Source organism: Podospora anserina, chromosome 1 (assembly GCF_000226545.1).
Source record: "Podospora anserina S mat+ genomic DNA chromosome 1, supercontig 2".
Classification (NCBI taxonomy): domain Eukaryota; kingdom Fungi; phylum Ascomycota; class Sordariomycetes; order Sordariales; family Podosporaceae; genus Podospora; species Podospora anserina.
The window spans coordinates 663,393-682,236 of record NW_001914855.1 but is presented as its reverse complement, the minus strand read 5'-3'; the positions used below and the strand labels follow the sequence as shown (position 1 = coordinate 682,236).

The following is an 18,844-nucleotide window of genomic DNA, read 5'->3' as shown; positions in this document are numbered from 1 at the left end:
CCGGAGAGGAAACCCCTTCTCCCTCCCGGCTTTTTATCTTCTCTTGGTCATCTGCATAATCTCCTGGACGGCAACCCACACGACGGCGTCGGGGATTACACTACTTACAACAAACCCCCCCATCGTACACATCCCCAGAGGCACCACTCCCGGGATACGTACACGCCTTTACCCGGCCGGGTTGTTCATGACCATCATCACGACAAAAGGAACGGGATGGCGGGGATGGGGCTTCTCGAAATGATGGGGAAGGCGAGGGGGCAGGGGGTGGCTGTGACGAGGCCGCTGGGGCCAGTTTCTGGAAATGCTGTTAGGAAGAATAAGGGTGGTGGTAATAGGGATGCTCACAGTGGTGGAGGAGGAGGAGGAGGAGGGCGGAGGTATGGAGTTGTGAGGTTGGATGATGCGGTTAGCTTGCCTGTTGGGGAGATGGTGGATGATGGGAAGGGGGAGGAGGAGTTGAAGAGGGGGAGGATGGTTTTTGTGGAGGAGGCGGTGGTGGATGAGTGATGAAGGGTGGTGAAGTAGGAAGGTGGATGGGTAATGTGTTGGAGGGGATTGAAATGGTCCAGGGGGCAAACCCTGGATGAAAATATGATGGATAGTTGATGTGTGTTCAATGAAATGGGTTGGTCAGTAAGATGAGGTCGAGCTGTAGGGCAAGTCGTATAGTTAATAATAATAATGTCAAATGATGAGACTAACAAATGGCAACGAGAAGTCGACAGGCAAGCCGCAATTACTGTACTTACATGGTTGGGACTGGAACCGAATCGCATCCTTCCCTACGACCACAACCACCGTGTATATACCACCTTCCTCACCTACCTTCCAACAGCAGCCCTGATATCTTGACCAGAGTGCCACTCCGTGGTCAGAACAAATGGTCAAGGTGGAGGGAGCTGCTGTTACCGCCCCCCACCGGGGGAGTTTGCAACCGATAGCTCCCGAGTTCGATCCGAAGTAAAACCACCGGGGTTTTTGTAGCCGGCCACCTCTCCCAGACACCGGTCTGGGTGGGTTTGGCCGGTGAGATTTTTGCTTTTCTTCCAGCCCTGCTTACTTCCATATCCTTTTTGCAATTTTGCTCTTACCCTCAAGACCTTGGTCATGAGCAGTTGATTCCCCTGCCTGAATAATGCGACTTTTGACATCCATCATCAAGACTTAAAGTCGAAAGCTCCAGTCAGACTTCAAAAAGCTGCTGTGGTTGCCTTTACCATAAACCCCCTGGCCCAGAATTCGACTTCAGCAATACTGACTGGACCACAATAGAGTCTACCTTACCTTATACAGGCACAGCCACACCGGACCTGCACTTCGAGAGTCGAAGAAATACATCGACCCGTTGCGTTCCGCATCGCGATATCCTTTGAGATTTTGATTAAACAACTAACTAGGTACCCTCATAACACCAAGTACTCACCGAAACAAAGAACCCTCACGCTGGCAGCTTGTGCTACAAAACTGTTAGGATAGATATAGGCACTCGAACTGTTCTTATCATATTTCCCCACTGGCAATCCAATTCTGAGCTGAAAGCATAATAATAACTCTTATTAAAAGTCTTGAAGCAACAACATCTACACAGTTTGGTGTTAGTACACAGAGATGCTATTCCTCGGTATGGCATGATAGTAAGCTCGGCTTAGGAAATACTTCGTACAACCAAAGTGAGACATGGCAGCTCTGGAGTGTGTGAAACAAATACATAACACACATTACTTAAAAACCACCTTGAGTGTCTGCTGATAGCCTTAAACCATAACCTCAGAGTAGTATTTGTTATTCGCAAAAAAAAAAAAAAAAAAAAAAAAAAAAAAAAAAAAACCTTCCAAGAACCCACCGATTATAGCAAGAGATAGAAAGAAACGACGCAGTCCGTCCTCAAACTACCGCCAATATGAACCACATGAAGACCTGCTTATCAGAACAATGAACATTGTCCATATAACCCCATCACATCATGTATACCCAACAAAAGTGCCCAACAACGCCAGAAGCCGCAGCCCCATCACAGCTTTGATATTGAAAAAGAATTTGCCTTGAAAAAATCAAGATAGCAAGCAATACCAAGAAAGCGCTAATGTCTATCGTGAAATGCTAATGCCCCAAAGCCAAACTCCTATCCGAAATACGCCTATGCCCCTCTATGTCCCCCGAAGCCATATCCCGTGTCCCCCTTTCCGCTCGTTTTTCAATTTTCCCACTTTTCTATCTTTTACTTTTTATTCCTGTTTAGTGACCGTTGACACCATTGGTACCGTTGCCGTTGGAAGTCTCGGCAACAGCACGCTCAAGAGCCTGGAGAACATCGTTCTTGAGGTCCTCGGCATCCTCAACACCGCAGCTGAGACGGACAAGGTCGTCAAAGACACCAACAGCCTCACGCTGCTCCTTAGGAATACCAGCGTGGGTCATGCTGCTTGGCACCTCGCACAAGCTTTCGACACCGCCTAGGGACTCGGCAAGTGTAAAGATTCTGGTCAGCTGGCAGAAACGCTCGGCCGCGGCGTGACCCCCACGGATGCGGAATGACAGCATGCCGCCACCCATGCCGTTGCGGTGCTGCTTCTTGGCGATGGCGCGATGCGGGTGAGAGTCGAGACCGGGGTAGTTGACCGCGATGACGTGGGGGCTGGCCTCCAGGGCGTGGCCGACAGCCGTCGCATTGGTCGTGGCCTCGCGGGCACGCAGGTGCAGAGTCTTAGCTCCACGGTGGGCAAGCCACGCGTCAAACGCCGAGGGGATGGCGCCGATGGCGTTCTGCAGGAACGAGAGCCTCTTGAAGAGCTCCTCGCTGTTGAAGGCGGCGACACCCATGACGACGTCGCTGTGGCCGTTGATGTACTTGGTGACACTGTGCACCACAATATCGGCGCCGTGATCAAGAGGGTTCTGGATGTAAGGGCTCAGGAAGGTGTTGTCGACAACAACCATGATGCCGTGCTCGTGGGCAGCAGTCGCGACGGCGCGGATGTCGACGAGACGGAGGGTAGGGTTGCTGGGAGTCTCGATCCATACCAGCTTGGTGGCAGGGGTGATGTGCTCGCGGATGTCAACCTCGATCTCGGGGGTGAAGGTGACCTTCACACCGTGGGCCTTGGCGACCTGGGTGAAGTAACGGTGGGTGCCGCCATAGACGTCGGAGACAGAGATGACGTGCGAGCCAGAGGCAAGCGACTGGAGGATCACGGCAGTGGTGGCGCTACCGGAAGAGAAGGCGAGGGCGTGCTTGGCGTTCTCGAGGGCCGCCACCATGTCCTCAAAGTTTTTGCGATTAGGGTTGGAGGACCTAGAGTACTCATACTCGCCAACCGGTTGGCCGACGGCCGTTTGCGCAAAGGTCGTCGAGAGGGAGATGGCGGGGATCACGGCACCGCTGTGAGCACACTATTAGTTGGAGGATTGGGGAGGAGAAGAAGAAGAAGAAGAAGGGGGGGGACACATACGTGCTGGGATCGTGCTCAGAGCCGGCGTGGACGGCTCTGGTGCCAAAGCCCGACGAGGGGGAAGAGGCCCTTGGTGGTGTCGTGATAGTCATCCTGTACGTTTTGTTGGTTGGGGAGTGTGAGCCTCTGGTGGTGATGTAGGGGAAGCGTGGGGGCACGTTTAATAGTAGAGGCGTTGGGTGATTTTTATAAAAATCGCGACATCGACCCTGCGGGCTTAAAATAAAAAACACTGTGGGATTCCGAAACTGAGCCGACCTGGCACACCTTGCTCCAGCTGATGCTTGTTGGAGGGCTCGCTTTGAAATCAGCGAAAAAGAGGTGCCCCTCCTGTTGCCAAGCCAAGACAGTGGAGATCTTGGCAGATCTCGAAGGAGTGGTTCCTTCGAGCTTCCTTGAAAGAAATAGTCGAGAAGACGCAAAGACAGGCTAAACAAAGGGCTGACCACGTGAAATCGCGCCATTGAGTGACGCTTATGGAGGACGTGGATATCTCCCTGCCTTTCATGGCGGAAACCAAAGGGTCCGCACCGCAGCAAGCCGTCTTCTACCGCGCTTCTGGTCGGATCGGATGATGATGCCACTGCACCCGAAAACCTGGGGATGGAGGGGCAATCTTTTACTGACTGAAGAGCGCACGGGCCACTCTTATGCAAGTAACTGCATAATCTCTTGCTTATCATTCACACTGCGACTCTGCCATCTCTTCCAGAATTCCCTATATTATTCCAAATTGCTTGCTAATCAGGTCTTAGACTTATCATCTAGATACACACCGAAAGTCTAAAGACCACAAAGGCGCAGTTACTATGTGCCTGACCGACCTTGCCGCTCAAACCTCTTGCCACACCACCAGTCACCAAAGTACAACTTCAACAGTTACCAATCGACAAGACCATTGTATAGACATGAGCTAGGTGGCTGACCACATGATGAAAGAAATAGGGTCTTGTCTGCGACTACATCAAAGCTATTGTGCCACCGCTCCTCTCGCCAACCTCTTCATTGCAAGAATGTCCCGAGATTGGCTAATCCTCCCGAGCTTTACGTATCGCATTCCTGCTGATCCGAGGTCGCGGCCCGAGACTTTTGATAGTACTTGTGTACTTGTGGAGGCATGCCGTCTTCCCGTTTCGTCACATCGGCGCACTTCAGATTCTGCGAGCTAATGCATATGGGGAAAGAGACGTTTAACTCCTGCTCATAGGGCTCTAGCTCATCGGACGCAAAGATTCTTAGGTACACTATCTTGCCATTATGGGAAGCGCGGCAATAGAAAACAGGATTAAAGGTTTGGAAGCTGACCATCACAACACATTCTAGGGTACTCTAAATTTCTCCTCATACATCATATCTAAACCCAGCTTTTGTCTTCTAGTCATCTAAAGCAAAAACCCAGGTATCCCAGATCCCAAAACTCCACGCTAATGCCATCATCATCATCATCACTTCCCCCTTCCCCTTAAACCATCACCCCCATCTCCCCCTTCTCTTCCCGCCCCTCCCTCTTCCTACTTTCCTCCCCCTCAACACCAAACCACATCCCCGTCACCACCCCTTTCCCCCCAGCACTAACAAACAACGCAACCGCACTCCCCACCCTCTTGAAAATCACCGCCCCCACCAACGTCCCCAAAATCAAACTCCCCAAAAACATCAACCTCCTATTCCTCCCCCTATTTTTCACCCTCATCAAATCAGGATCAATCACCAAATCCAACCACGCCGCCGTCGCCATCGCCGTGCTAATCTCGGTCATCTTCAAACTCCTACTCACCACAACCTGCGATCCCGCAGCAGTGGCAAGAAACCCAATCGCCAGGAGGGTTCGTGTACCCTGGGGCTCGACCCCCTTCTTGTACTGCAGGACAGCAGTCGCAAAGACGAGGCAGGTCTGGATGAGGTTGCAGATTATGATGTACAAGCGGCGGCGGGGGCCGATGATGTGCCCAAGCTGGCCGGTGAGATAGGCGGCCGCGAGGAAGAAGCCCAGGGCGACGGCGATGTTGGAGGTGACAAACATTTCGCCGTCCATCTCGGGGAGGATGATGGCTAGGACGAGGAAGACGGTGTTGCCTGTTTGGTTGGAGGCGAAGCAGTGGAAGTCGGGGAAGGAGACTGCGTCTAGTAGGGAAACAGAGTTAGCAAGGGGGTGGGAGGAGGATAGGTGAGGGGGATGGGTAAGGGGAGATATATGATGTGGGCAAGGTGACCTAGCGAAGACCAGGGAAAACTAACCTTGTAAACCGATGCAGAATGTTAAAAGCGTAAGTTGGATCTCGGCAAAGGTGGTGGGTTTGATGTCTTGGTTGAGATAGTTCCATATTTTGGAAGCCGTGAGGAGGGTTTTTGGTGATGGTGGTGGTGGGGGGTTGTTGGTGGGTGTTTCGACTTCGGCCTCGGTGGTGGAGGATGAAGACGAGATAGGTTCTTGTTGTCTTTGAGGATCCATCATCGTCTCTGTAGGTCGTGATGGCGGTGGGGGTTGATGATCCTGAGCTTCCATAATCTCGTTATTCGACCCTCTATCCGGCCCAACAATATGCGGTACGCAAGGTAAAGAGCAAGGCATTGTTGTCATTGTATAACATCCAATTTTACTCCTTCATGCAAGATCGAGATGTCTTCAATGGTATGTTCAAGATTCCCTGGTCTCGAGGTCTGTATCTCACAAAGATGAACAAAACAGGAGATCCCCTTCTACTTATCTACATCCCCCAACCCGTCCACCGATCCCCCCGATCTGGAGAAGAAAAGAACCAGTGACTCCTTCCCTGAATTTTCCACCCGCCGCTGCTTCGGGAAGGGTTACACTTTTCCATCGGTGCGGGTCCCCTCTCCATAGTGTAGTCCGCCATGTGCCGTTCCGCAAAACTCCACCGCCGACAACCGATCCGGTTCGTCTCTTTCCCTATCTCTTCCAAGGGGTGTTCCAGACTTTTTCCAACCGACCTTCACTTCACTTGCGATAGCTCTCGACTATCTTACCGTCTAACGATACAATATGTGCTATCCTGTGTGATGAAACCCCCGACTCAAACCTCCGACTAACCCCCGACTTCCCCCCCCCTTTCCCCCCAAGCGTAAACCGCCACATGTGACCACCCAAAAAATCCCATCCCAATTCCGTCATGGCATTTCCCGACCGCTCGGTTCCTTCCTTGACTCGAACTCGATGGTTGCGGGTCTGCCTTAGCGTGACGTATCACACATTTGCGCTACGGACCAGTCCGTTCCCCACAACTTTCATTCCCGGCACGGCAAAAGTGGGGCGGTTCTCGGGAGGTAGTGGGCCTTCGAAGCCGGAGCGGCTGTCGGTGCCGATAGCCGGGCCGGTCGGAGAGTTAGGGTTCGGGTTGGTTATGTAAAGGGGCGAGGTTGTGTGTCAAAAAGGACAAAGACTGTGCGTATATGTAACATCGTGACCACCTACGCATGTTGCCAAGGGAGTTTGTTGTGCAGATTTTCGGTGTGGAAGGGTCAAATAAGGGGTGGGTGTTTTCTTCCGATGGTTGCCGCCGGTTGAGGAGAGTACGGAAGGTTGTTTCGTGCAAGTGACCGCCGGGTGCGATATCCGACACCGCCCCGGTTGGGGTAATATCGTGAGATGCTGGGGGGGGGGGGGGGGGCAACACACCGGTAAACTTGGCGGAGGACTGGCGGTTGGTTGGTTGTCAGTTGTCTGGCGGTGACTGTTGTTCCTGGGGTTGGTTGTTCGACCACAAGTTCCGAGTGTTTGACGGATGTGTTGTTCCAAGGATAGATACCTACCTACCTGCCAAGATCTGTGTGTCCGGGACAGGGCCTGGAACAGACAGTCAGTGTAAGTCATCTTCAGAATCAGTTGCACTTCGTAGCTCTCGACCAGGTTTGATCAAGACACAGCTGAACGTCATTCATGCTCTGATGTTCATCGCGTTGCAATGGAGTCTTTGGCAAATGGTGCCACAACACATTGATATCGTTCGTAAAGAGCAATGTAAACTCGATATGGTCTTTTAATTCCAGATCCCAGCCCCGTAACCCGCCATGTTTGTTTACCCAACCCAGAACACCAAAACACCACGCTAAAAGAGAGTCCCCATCCGTAAACCAATTCACGACCCATCTTCCCATCTAATGCCCCCCAACCTGCCCCCTCGGCAGCGGCCTAATCCAACTCACCCCCAAAGCGATCCCAAGATTAACAACCCCAATCACCCAAAACCCCCTCGCATACCCCTTCCCCCCATCCATAAACCTAAACACAACCGCAAACACCACCCCGCCCAAGTTCCCACCCGCCCCCGTCAACCCCGACAAAATCCCATTCGCAAACGGATGCACGTGCGGCACCAAGCTGAAATTCGCACCATTCCCCGCCTCCAAAAAAACCGCCATCACCGCGACCAATCCAAACATCACCCCCTGATCCCTCGGGTCCAAAACCCCAATCACGATCAACAACACCCCAGTGACAGCACCACAAACCACGATCCACATCTTTTTCAACCACAGCGAGCGTCCAAAATAATTGTACAAAATATCAGACACAATACCCCCAAGAGGGCGCGTAACAAAATTGAGAAACCCAAAAATGGCAGCATAGTTCGACGCAGCCGTCTGCCCGAGCGAAGGAAAATTCTTGACGTAATAAGACGCCAGGATGGCATTGATCGCCAGCTCCGACCCAAAAGAGCACGAGTACGTCAAGATGTGAAAAATCGTCTGCGGGGAGCGCGCGACCTGGAGGGCCTCCTTCAGTGTCGGCTTCTGGACAATCTCCCCCTGGGCAGTCTGGATCATCTCCGTCTTTGAAAGCTGCGCCTCGTGGTCAAATGCGGCTGAAGTCTTCCGTTCAATCTTCAGGTCAACCTTCTCGTGGTTGCTCTCTGGTGGGGTGGAAGGCAACCGGTCGGTGATGGCGCCGGGGATGTCGACGATCGTCTCATCGATGCCGTGGGCGTGAAGGTTCTCCTTTGCTTGGAGGTGACGGTCGGCCCACTTGCCGGTGGGGGTGTCGGGGCAGAGGAGAAGGAGGGCAGTCCCCGTTGCGATGACCATGACAAGAGGGATGATGAACGTCAGCCGCCAGGATTGCCCCGGGGAGCGGCCGCTGGCGACAAAGGCGTCGTAGACGGCGGGCATGATGAAGTAGGTGATGCCGCCTCCCGCGTTGCCGAAGCCGCCGGTCAGGGCGTTGGCCGTGCCGACGACGTTCTTGTCGAAAAAGCCGGTTGACCAGACTTGGCAGGGGACAAAAGAGCCGCCGAGAATGCCGATGAAGAAGCGGGAGACGTAGAGCCCGTTGATGTTTTGCACTAGAGGGGCCAAGCCGAGGGGAATGGCGCCGATGAGGAGAAGGCCGCCAAAGACTTTGCGGGGACCGAATTGATCGCATAATGGGCCGGCGATGACCCTGACGAGGAGGGTGGCTAGAAGAGACACAATGTTGCTGTTGGCTACCTCAGCCGGTGAGAGGTTGAGGTCATATTTGATAGTATGTGTGAGCTATAGACGGCATCTGTTAGACTCCTACACCTCATTGATGCTATGAGAAGGTGTCATCATACCAATGGTGGGAATGTAGACCAAGCTAAAGCACAGAAAGTTAGTACAGAATTGCCAGGTAGGTAGTAGCAGAATGACAGAAACTTACCCCAGAACGCGATCATGAAACCGAACCACGAGAAGAAGAACACCCGGCCGTAAACATTGACAGGGTTAAAGAAAGGTATCGCCCGCGCCTTTCGGTTAACGGGGTTAACCTCAGGGGCAGCGTAAAGGTGAGCGAGTTTGAGGCCCATGTTTCAAGCTAGCCCTTTTGCTGTAGATGAACTGATGCTCTCTAGCCAGGAACTAGTCTGAATGAGCCAGGCCAAGGTCTGGTCTTATACCTGTGAGCGTCCCTCACAAACTTGACGGATATACAACTTCCATACACACACAATCACGACTCTTGGCTCACTCCCGAATTCTCTCATATCGCACTCATATCACTACCGACAAACACAATGACGTTTCCACGGACTCGATCCGGAAACGCATGTTTGGCACCTTCAGCACGCTGAAAACCACGGGTAGGTGTGCATTCCCCAGATCTAGAACTTGGAAAACCCCCAAACAGGAGCCGCGCCACACCGCAGATCTTGATAAGAGGTCCGACGGGCCCTCTGAGTGGCCGGATATGCATGTCAAGAAAAGCCAGCCTCGAATCCGGAGATGCAAGTACCGTCCCTACGGTGGTAATCTGATCCCCATATATCTCAACAGTTCCCGCTATACAAGCTTTTGTGGAGTCTGGGTTATTCTTCACCGGGAATACTGTCGACAAACCAGTATGACATCTCCTGTTTCTCCGTTCTTCCTTGGATTTTTTCGAGTTTGAGTTTTTCTTGCAGTTGTGTTCCGAAACCTCACCCAAAATCCTCCCTCCCGAGGGACCAACAACCTCAACACCATTGCCGTCCTTATCATACAAAGCCAAGAACCTCACAGACGCCCACATTGGATATGACTTCATGAGGCTTGAACCGACGCTGCTCACTGCTTTGACGATTGCAATTGTAAAGATGTGATTGGAGCGACCGGGTTGTGTGGGTTATCTCTGCTCCTGCAGCTCTCGACGGGGACGAAGATAAGGGTGTTCCGGGTCCAAAGCAACCTCTCGGAGCTCGCGCGCGGCAGTGAAAGCACACCCTCTTCCCATCTCCGCGGGCTGCGAGCCTGCGGCTGGAACAGTCGTCAGATAAGCATTTTATGGGGAAGCTGATTGCGTCGTCCAAGGTCTGCGGTTGAAAATGGAACCTCAGGGGGGACCGTGCCAAGAACACCAAGATCGGGTCGCCCCCACGCCACTCCCCACACCATCTTCATATCTCGCAGCGGAAGAATATTTGAGCGAGCCCCTGAATCCAACGACATCTGCCAAGATTGTTTTCTGTTTTCCTTTTTGAGAACATAAGCGCTCTAGTCAACCTGTCAGCATCACGAAATAGCTCACTTGCAGGTGACATAGGGGAACTTACATTTTATATGTGTTTGCTTCGACCAAGCTGTGGTCCATATTTTCTTGTGCAAGTTTACTGGTCCTCTTCACCACCAAATTCCATTCCTTCAAAAACATTGAGGAAGAAGTCCTGCAGCCCATTTTTGACAAAGGCGGTAAAGTCCCAAGGATCAGGAGATATCTTCTCCATCGGGCCATTCCAGAGGTACATGTCTGCCGCTACTGACTGATCGGTAGCGATGTGAACCTGGACGGGAACGCACTTGTATGCCTCTCCTTCACCTTCGAAGTTGTCGAGTTTCCGACGTTGAGACGTGGTCGCTAGTGTGAGGAGGCAGCCCTGGATCGAGGCATTTGGGTCTTTGGAGGCAATTACCGCAGGCTGCTGGGCGTAACCACTGCCGAAGTATAACGAACGCCGCTCATATCCCTTGACGGTTGCAGGTTGCAGCATGGGGTGTATTTTGTCGACGTCGGGGGCGGTCTCGTCTGATTCCCGGAGGAGCATGGCAAGCAGCTCTGGAGCACACAAGGTGCCGTAAACGAAGAGGGGTCTTGGCGTGGTTGCCATTGTGGGTTTTGGGGTCGGCTTGGTGATAATGCGTGGTGAATGTGCTACCAAGGATTGGTTGGGAGAGTCTTGTAATGGGTAGATTCAGGTCAAAAGGCCAAGGTGAACTTACTTTGACTTTAATGGGCAGCCACGGTGAGTCAAAATCAGCCTCCGCCAAACCGACAGCAAAAAGACAGGCAGCATCTTCAACAGCGAAACCTTATTACGCCAATTTTAACAACACACGCGTGGTTGAATCTTTTACAGGAGGAAAAATGCTGGTTGACTGCGATGACCGACGATGATGGAAGGACACCAAGCGGAGGGCTTAGTCGGTAGATGTTGGATCAGACAACACGACAGAAGCACGACAACCACACAAAACACCATGTCAATCCTAGAACAACTCATGGACAGCAGATTTTATTACCACCAACTACAGATGCGTCTCTGTATTGGCCCTGCTACGCTTGCAACCGGTTACCAAGCGACACCACGAGGAGGTGCAGAGTCCGGCTTCGTCGCTCGTGCTGGGGGGACACTGGGTGGACTTCCACCATGAGAAAGCCAAAAAAAGCAACGCCGAGAGGTATCTAGATACAAACAGAAAAACGCCAACAGAAAACAAGAAAGCCAAACGCTGAGAGCCAGCGCTAATTACAAGAGCAAAACAACCAAGAAACCCACCAAACAAAACCGAATGCCAACCAAGTCAGAAAACAATCCAAACAACCATCTCAAAAACGAAAGCCGCCTCCTTCTCCATCGCCAATACCACCAACAAAAGACAGACACCTACCAAAACCACCACAACAAACGACAGACACCCAACCGAAACCACCAACAAGAGAAAGACATGACTCAAAATCACTCCTCCCAACGCACCTCCCTGATCGTCTTGAGTTTTGGACGGTACTTCGGGATTACTCGACACTCGCGATCGCGTCGTTCCCGCCCGACTCGTTCCCGGTGCCGCGTCACCTTCAACAGCCCCAAAAGATCTACTTTCTTTCTCAGCGCGGGTTTCTCTGGGAGGGGAGGGGAAGGGGGACGGGGAGGAGATGGGGATGGGATGGGGTTATGGTGAAATGGAAAACATGGCTGGATAGAGCGAGAGTTGAGGATTCTGGGAATCAAGTTCTGAGAGGAATTATAGGTGTTGCGGGCTGTCTGTTTTGGTTGAAATGCTCAATATCGCAAAGTATTTCGGTGTTGTGCTAAAAGATCCGAGTATTGGGTGGGGAGGGGTGGGGGGGGTGGTTAGCATGTGATGAGGATGAGAGCCCACGCCCCAGTGGAGGCTGCGAGGACAGCAGACGAGAATGCTGTCTTGTTCGTCGAATTGCTTAACAGCAATGGCAGCTACCATCATATATCTTGCATCAAACGATAGCGCGGAAGGAAAGGAATCCAACGGTAATTTTGGCGTAACCGTTGGCCTCGATTTGCGCGGAATCCGCGGGCGGAAAAGGGACAAAGACTAGCAAGAACACCAGTTTGGAGGGACCGGACGTCTCTACACCGCATTATCTCGATACCCACGACGTTTCCCACGCTATAATATATATGGCTAGAATCACCAGAAGTAGCTCTGCCAAATGTTACTTTTCCAGACACAGAAACCTTGTTGCGCTGCCTGGAGAGCGCAAGACATCCTGATGCTGCTGGGCAGGCTCGCCCGCCGCGCTCGTGTCAGCCCAGCGAAGGCCACAGAGATGGACAGAAGAACACCGTGCGATGGGGCAACAGCTGGCGACACCTCGGCATGAAAAATCATTTGCAATACGCAGGCAAATTTTGGCAAGAGGCATTGTTCGGCACCCAAAAATATCAATGTTGAAAACCCGGGTGCGGTACCCGAGGATACTCTCGGCCCAAATCAACAGTCAAGGCATACAAACAGATGGAGCAGCATGTTTTCAAGACGGGCCAAATTATTTCAAGTGTCAATCTATCTTCTTTGTGTTTGTATAAATATTTACAATCATCACATATTTAGGTAAATACTCGAAAGATCATATTGCGCCATCCAAGTTGACTTCTCGCCTATTTTCTACTCTATCCTCTTACCGACTTCTGCACAACGAGCTTTAAATTCCGGCCACAACTTAGAACCAAGAATATGACAACAGAAAAAAAAAAGGGTCTCGTAGAACTCAATATATCACAAACGCTACCCAAGAGCCCACAATGACTGGGATGAGATACGATCACATCAGACGAACTGGTGCACTATTTCCGGGACCAGACCCATCGGCATGGTTGCCGCAGGATGGACCTCAAGGTTTCCATTCAGTAGCAAGTGCTTCCCGGTACCTCGTAACCAACAACATCTCATCCACCGCAGTCACGATGCCTGTGGCTCTCTTGATGACAGAGCACTCAAAACCAATACGCCGGCCCAGTGGTCAGCTCATCACAAAGTCCCAGGTATTAAGCAGAACTTGAGATTGGGCATTGAGGACTTCTACCAAAACTCCCAAAACATGGTGGCGGGAGGTGTTTGGTCAACTCATTAGTGTGGTGAATATGGATTATCCCCCACACCAACAACAAACCTGTGCTCATACGTTCATAGTACATGTTACTAATATTGGAATATACTTGACTGGAATCTCCAAGATAGTAATGCGCCGACTTCTCGTATTGCTGTAACATCCATTGATGCTGGTACCCTTCATATGCCATGATGTGAAGCTTGGAGTTGACGTTAAAGTCCTGGGCCCCACATTTCCGCCGGCCCCACCCAGATTCACCAAGCGCAAGAGCGTAGCGATAAGCTGATAAGAAAGTTGAGCTTAGCCAAAATAATTTCGCAGCCATTCAAGTTAGCACCACCATCATCAACTTTTTGACGACATCGCCATCGAAATGCTTCGCACAGTGTAAGCACCTCCAATTCGACTCGGGAAGCTGTCGCATAACATGGCTAATTACTTTGAAATTTAGAAAGCCCAAAACCGCTCGCTCGAAGCGTGCCCTCGAGAAGCGGGCGCCGAAAGCCGTCGAGAACCCCAAGAAGGCCCTCTTTTTGAGGGGTACCTCCTGCAGTCAAATCGTATGTCGATGCCACCCACGATGCAATTGAGACGAATGTATGCTAAGAAGGAGTTCCAAAACAGACACAAGATGCCCTAGGCGATCTCTATGCGCTCAGGCAAGTCCATGCCAAGCGCTTCCAGAAGAAGAATGCGATCCATCCTTTCGAAGACGCCAGCTCGCTCGCCTTCTTCTCTGAGAAAAACGACTGTAGTCTTTTGTTGTTTGGCAGCTCCAACAAGAAGCGCCCACACACCATCACCTTTGCGCGCACCTTTGACTACAAGATCCTCGACATGCTTGAGCTCTGCCTCGATGGCGAGTCGTTCCGCAGCATTTCGCAGTTCAAGACCCAGAAGGTGCCAGTGGGAACCAGGCCGTTGATGGTTTTTGCGGGGACGGCCTTGTATGTTTCACTTCTTGGCATCTAACTACTTTGCGTGAATGCTAACCTATTCTCTAGCGAATCTCCTGTACCGAATGGCTTCACCTTGGCCAAGTCCATGCTCATCGACTTCTTCCGCGGCGAGACATCCGACAAGATTGACGTCGAGGGTCTCCGTTTCGTTGTCGTTGTCACTGCTGACGAGCCCACCACCGCCGAGAACTCCGACGACCCATCCTCCAAGGCTGTCCTCCGCCTCCGCGTCTACACCATCCAGACCAAGCGCTCCGGCCAAAAGCTTCCCCGCGTCGAGCTGGAGGAACATGGTCCCCGTATCGACTTCCGCATCGGTAGAATCCAAGAACCCGACGAGGCTATGCTCAAGGAGGCGATGCGTAAGGCCAAGACCAACGAGGAGCGCACCAAGAAGAACATCTCCACCGACATCATGGGTGACAAGCTCGGCAGAATCCACATGGGCAAGCTGGATCTCAGCCAGCTCCAGACAAGAAAGATGAAAGGTCTCAAGCGCGAACGGGATGTCCTTGACGAGGCGGAGACGGTAGTGGAGGAGGCGCCCAAGCGCAAGAAGAAGGTCGATATCTAAGTTTGTTGCGGTGATTCTTTTGAGCATCATATACCTTTTGCGGGCGTTTACATTTTTGGGCTGTGTTGTTATGTGGGACTGTTTTTTGGGGGGCAACTTCAAAATATTATAGCACAAGGAACGGGAGCTAAATGGCGTAATGATTATATGTTTTTTTGTGTGGTTCATTCTTAGACGACAGCCATCTTCGAAGAAAGTTGCTGTCTACCTTTTGTTCTACATGCGGGAAATTACATTGCAAATCCATGTTCTGTGTTTCCAAATACCTGTTGCCTGTTTGTTTGACCAGGCAGTGGCCCGTTGTTGGGCTTCATCCTCCTCCTCCTCTTTCTGCAACATAGTACATCCTCCAGGAAGTATTCCATACTTCCAAAACTTTCCCGCCAAACATCAACTTTGGGGGATGAGCCCAACTTTAGTGTGGCTATGTCGATCCCTTTCTTCTGTCTCCGTATCGGACTCTTTTCCACTCGACGGCAAAAATCCTGACCAGCTGAAACTTATACGACTGATATCCCAATATCCTTCCTCCCAGTAGCTCCCAGGTTCAAACCCATCAGGTCAATATCCTTCCCTCCAGTAAGCCCAAACCACCATCACGGCAAATATTCTTTTCCCCCACTACCCCCCCTCCCCCTAAAACCATGATTGTCACCTCCCCCCCTGCCCTCTAGCCCCAGCCATCATAGCAGCATACTCCGGCACAGTCGGAATGCTATTCACCGCACTGCTCATCTGACTCAACAGCTCAATATGCCCAAAGTAATCCCCCTGCTCCCTCCCCTGCTCCTCCAGCGCCCTCTCCTCGGCAAACCAATCACTCCCCCAAACCTCTGGCGGTATCGGCATCCCCCCCTGTTGCCCATTCCCATCCCTCTCCGGCTCGAAAAGCGCGATCCTCATTGCCCACTCCAAATGAGGCCACCACTTCCTATACGCGTCCGGCCCGAAAAAATCACTGTTAAACAACGACACAACCCCCAGGACTTCCCGTCTCGCCATCCCCTGCAACCACCAAACCCCATCAAGCGACTTCAACAAGGCAAAAAAACACGCCAAAATCGCCAGTGCCCGAGGCCGCCGTTCCTCAAGTAGCTCAATGAATCTTTTGGACACCGTAGCCGGGAACGCCAACGGCGCGCCCTTGTGCGGGATCTTGTGCGCCCAGTTCAGCACCGCCACCGCATGCTGGTAGGCTTGTCTCGTGGCAGAAATATGGTCCGGGCTGTTTGGTGGTGGCAACGGTCTCGACGTCAACGGCACCCGAGCGTCAAAGCTAGAAGGGGGGTTACTCAGCTCCTCTTCTAGCCCTTCCAACAAATGGCCAAAAAACGTCTCTGGGCCGGTGCGGAAGTCGAGTTGGAGGGCGGCTTGGGAGTTGATTACCTGGGTTACCACCGGTGAAACTCGTAAATACTGCCAGGAGGCGGCCGTGATGGCTTTGACGCCTTGGAAGGAGTGGAACCAGGTGAAGGGGATGGCGTAGCAGCCTGGTTGCTGGTGGCGTTTTGATGGGTCGGAGGAGAGGGAGGAGGTGGAGGAGGAGTTTATGCTTAGGCCTTCGTCTTTCATGAAGACGCGGGTGGCGGTGGACTGGAAGGCTATGAGGGCTGCGGTTAGAAACAGGGCTTCGGCGTTGGTGTGGTTGATTCCTTGGTTGAGGGTGGCCGAGTATTCTTCCAGCGAGGCGGCCATGTAGGCGTGGGAGGCGCGGACGATTTCTTTGTCGTTGGGGTTGATGCTTCGGAGGTGGAGGGCGGCGACGGCGAGGATGGAGTCTGCTAGGTGTTGGGAGCCGGAGAAGGCGAGGTTGGGGACGGTGATTTTCCAAATGTCTTCTGTTACGGGTGCGGTGAAGGTGAATGTTTTGCAGGTCATGACTGTGTAGTGGTGCATGAGTTTGAGTTCGAGGAGTCGATGTCCCGGGGCGGTGGTGGTGGACATGGGAGGTGGGGGGAGGGGTCGGGCGAGCGGAGCGGATGCGAGGGAAAGGTGGCCGGCGGAGGGGACGATGGGGGAGCCGAAGTTGACAGTCGTCGCGGGGGTGGAGGGGGTTTGAGCTGCTGCTGCGGCGGCGGCTTGGAGGTCGGCGAGGACTTCGGGGTGCTCAAAGTCGCAAGCGACGCCGTGCTTTACGCAGTTGCCGCATCGTGGGTGGACTTCATCGCACTGGTCGCATTGAGTGTTAGCAATAACTGACGAATAGAAAATCCAAAGGCGCATACACACCTTGATCTTCCTCGCCTTGCAACGACGGCAGCCAGCCCGCGACTTCTTGTGCGACCTGCGCGGGGGCATGATGAAGTAAACTGAAGGTCGGATCTGGGGATGTCTTGGGGCGTTGATGTCTCGGTTGCTGGCTACATACGGCCCTGATGTTGCGGCTCGCGCAGCTCCCCGTTTTCCATGCTAATCGTGCCAGAAAACCGAGGTGTGATTGCTACGACTCGAGAAGATTTCGACAATGGATCGATTATGTGGCAAAGAATCGGGAGTGATGGTGTTGAGCAGTCCCGTTCAAGGGATGTGTTGTTCAGAATAATACCAGCTCGAGCCCGGGGCCCGGGGCGTCCAACGAAGCCGAGCACCGCTAGAGCTGACAGGATCCGACGGTGCTGTTAGTGCCTGGGCGTGCCGTGGAAACAGTGTCTAAATCCAGCATGGACAGTGCTTAGGTAATCGGCCATTGTTCTCAACCGACCCAAGTCCATGTTATTGGGATCAAAGACGGGAAGGGACGATTGGAATCCAACCCAAGGTCAAAGAAGCCTGTCTTCTCCCCGGGTTCGATCTCTTTGACCTGTGTGCCAATTTCACTTTTTTTCGTTTCCGTACAGTGCCCGATTGAAAGAAACCCTAACCTGGGTCGCAGTCTTGGCATTTGCCCCTGAGCCCCTGGATGGGACATCGCCGGTGTCAATGAAGCAATGGTGAGAGGATCAATGGGGAATAAATCTTGAAGGATTAACTCACTCATTAGAAGTTCTGCTGTATAATATTATTGTGAATGCTACTGTGTGATGAAGCACTGATCAATATCTAAGTATCATCATGCCCAGCCTCAACCTACCCCGACATGGGTTTGTCCTAAACTGATTCTCTGCTATCAAGTTGAGAGCTTGGAGCTTGGAGCTTGGAGCTTGGTAGGAATCAGTTTCTGGGTGCGGAATCTCATCCTCTAAAGAAACAAAGGGTTTGCAAAGCTGGGACGTTTGGCGAAGTAGGCCTCTGAGTCTGAACGCACTATTTACAATTCCGCGTCGCACTCGACGCTTGCCCATTTCACTCGAACAATTCAGAATCAACCCCTTGAGCCATAGACGTGTTTATGTAGTCTCATGAAATTCAAAGCTCAGATGAAATGTTGAAGAGAATAATGACGCTGGGGTTGTTCAGTCCAATATGGCACCCAAAGTCATATTGGAGATGGTCGAAGAAAAAAACAACGCCTGTCTGTTGCAGTGTAACACGAGTATGTAGTTTCAATGGGGGGAAGGGTTGGGGGGGGGGGGGGGCGCAAAGGGTCTAGACAATGGGTATAGGAAACAGAATACAAAACTATTCGCAGGGTATGCATGAAGACAATGCTCCAGCTTAGTCGAGGCACAAAGAACCCATGGATAGACTACTGAACCATCACCAAAACTATATATGTGCCACTACTCAAACTTCTACTCCCAACAGAACCATATTATTATTTGCCTCAGGGTTTCATGCTCACAAACTATCTCAGCATCATCCAAGCCAAGATCCAGACGCGCTCAATGTTTTCATCTCCAACATGTAATCACAGATCATAAATATTGTTTGCAAAAAAGAG

At 52.0% G+C, this 18,844-nt stretch overlaps 6 protein-coding genes across 6 annotated transcripts; 1 reads left to right on the top strand and 5 right to left on the bottom strand.

Annotated features, from left to right (window-relative positions):
• Nucleotides 1–2,238: 2,238 nt before the first annotated feature.
• On the bottom strand, nucleotides 2,239–3,544 carry PODANS_1_10800 (uncharacterized protein; the record flags this gene model as incomplete). Its single annotated transcript, XM_001908708.1, has 2 exons — nucleotides 2,239–3,382; nucleotides 3,453–3,544. 2 exons carry the CDS (start codon nucleotides 3,542–3,544, stop codon nucleotides 2,239–2,241), a joined length of 1,236 nt encoding a protein of 411 aa, XP_001908743.1.
• A 1,370-nt stretch (nucleotides 3,545–4,914) lies between these two features.
• On the bottom strand, nucleotides 4,915–6,033 carry PODANS_1_10790 (uncharacterized protein; the record flags this gene model as incomplete). The annotated part of the gene is made up of 2 exons (XM_001908707.1): nucleotides 4,915–5,576; nucleotides 5,691–6,033. The coding sequence occupies 2 exons, from the start codon at nucleotides 6,031–6,033 to the stop codon at nucleotides 4,915–4,917; spliced, it is 1,005 nt and encodes a 334-aa protein (XP_001908742.1).
• Nucleotides 6,034–7,568: 1,535 nt separating this feature from the next.
• Nucleotides 7,569–9,238, bottom strand: PODANS_1_10780 (uncharacterized protein; the record flags this gene model as incomplete). The annotated part of the gene is made up of 3 exons (XM_001908706.1): nucleotides 7,569–8,897; nucleotides 9,005–9,027; nucleotides 9,091–9,238. The coding sequence occupies 3 exons, from the start codon at nucleotides 9,236–9,238 to the stop codon at nucleotides 7,569–7,571; spliced, it is 1,500 nt and encodes a 499-aa protein (XP_001908741.1).
• A 1,275-nt stretch (nucleotides 9,239–10,513) lies between these two features.
• On the bottom strand, nucleotides 10,514–11,011 carry PODANS_1_10775 (uncharacterized protein; the record flags this gene model as incomplete). Its single annotated transcript, XM_001908705.1, has 1 exon — nucleotides 10,514–11,011. One exon carries the CDS (start codon nucleotides 11,009–11,011, stop codon nucleotides 10,514–10,516), a length of 498 nt encoding a protein of 165 aa, XP_001908740.1.
• A 2,761-nt stretch (nucleotides 11,012–13,772) lies between these two features.
• PODANS_1_10770 (uncharacterized protein) lies at nucleotides 13,773–15,024 on the top strand (the record flags this gene model as incomplete). Its single annotated transcript, XM_001908704.1, has 3 exons — nucleotides 13,773–14,051; nucleotides 14,116–14,438; nucleotides 14,496–15,024. Coding segments are annotated over 3 exons (1,131 nt in total), but the record flags the coding sequence as incomplete, so codon positions are not given.
• A 651-nt stretch (nucleotides 15,025–15,675) lies between these two features.
• Nucleotides 15,676–17,322, bottom strand: PODANS_1_10760 (uncharacterized protein; the record flags this gene model as incomplete). Its single annotated transcript, XM_001908703.1, has 1 exon — nucleotides 15,676–17,322. The coding sequence occupies one exon, from the start codon at nucleotides 17,320–17,322 to the stop codon at nucleotides 15,676–15,678; it is 1,647 nt and encodes a 548-aa protein (XP_001908738.1).
• Nucleotides 17,323–18,844: the final 1,522 nt, after the last annotated feature.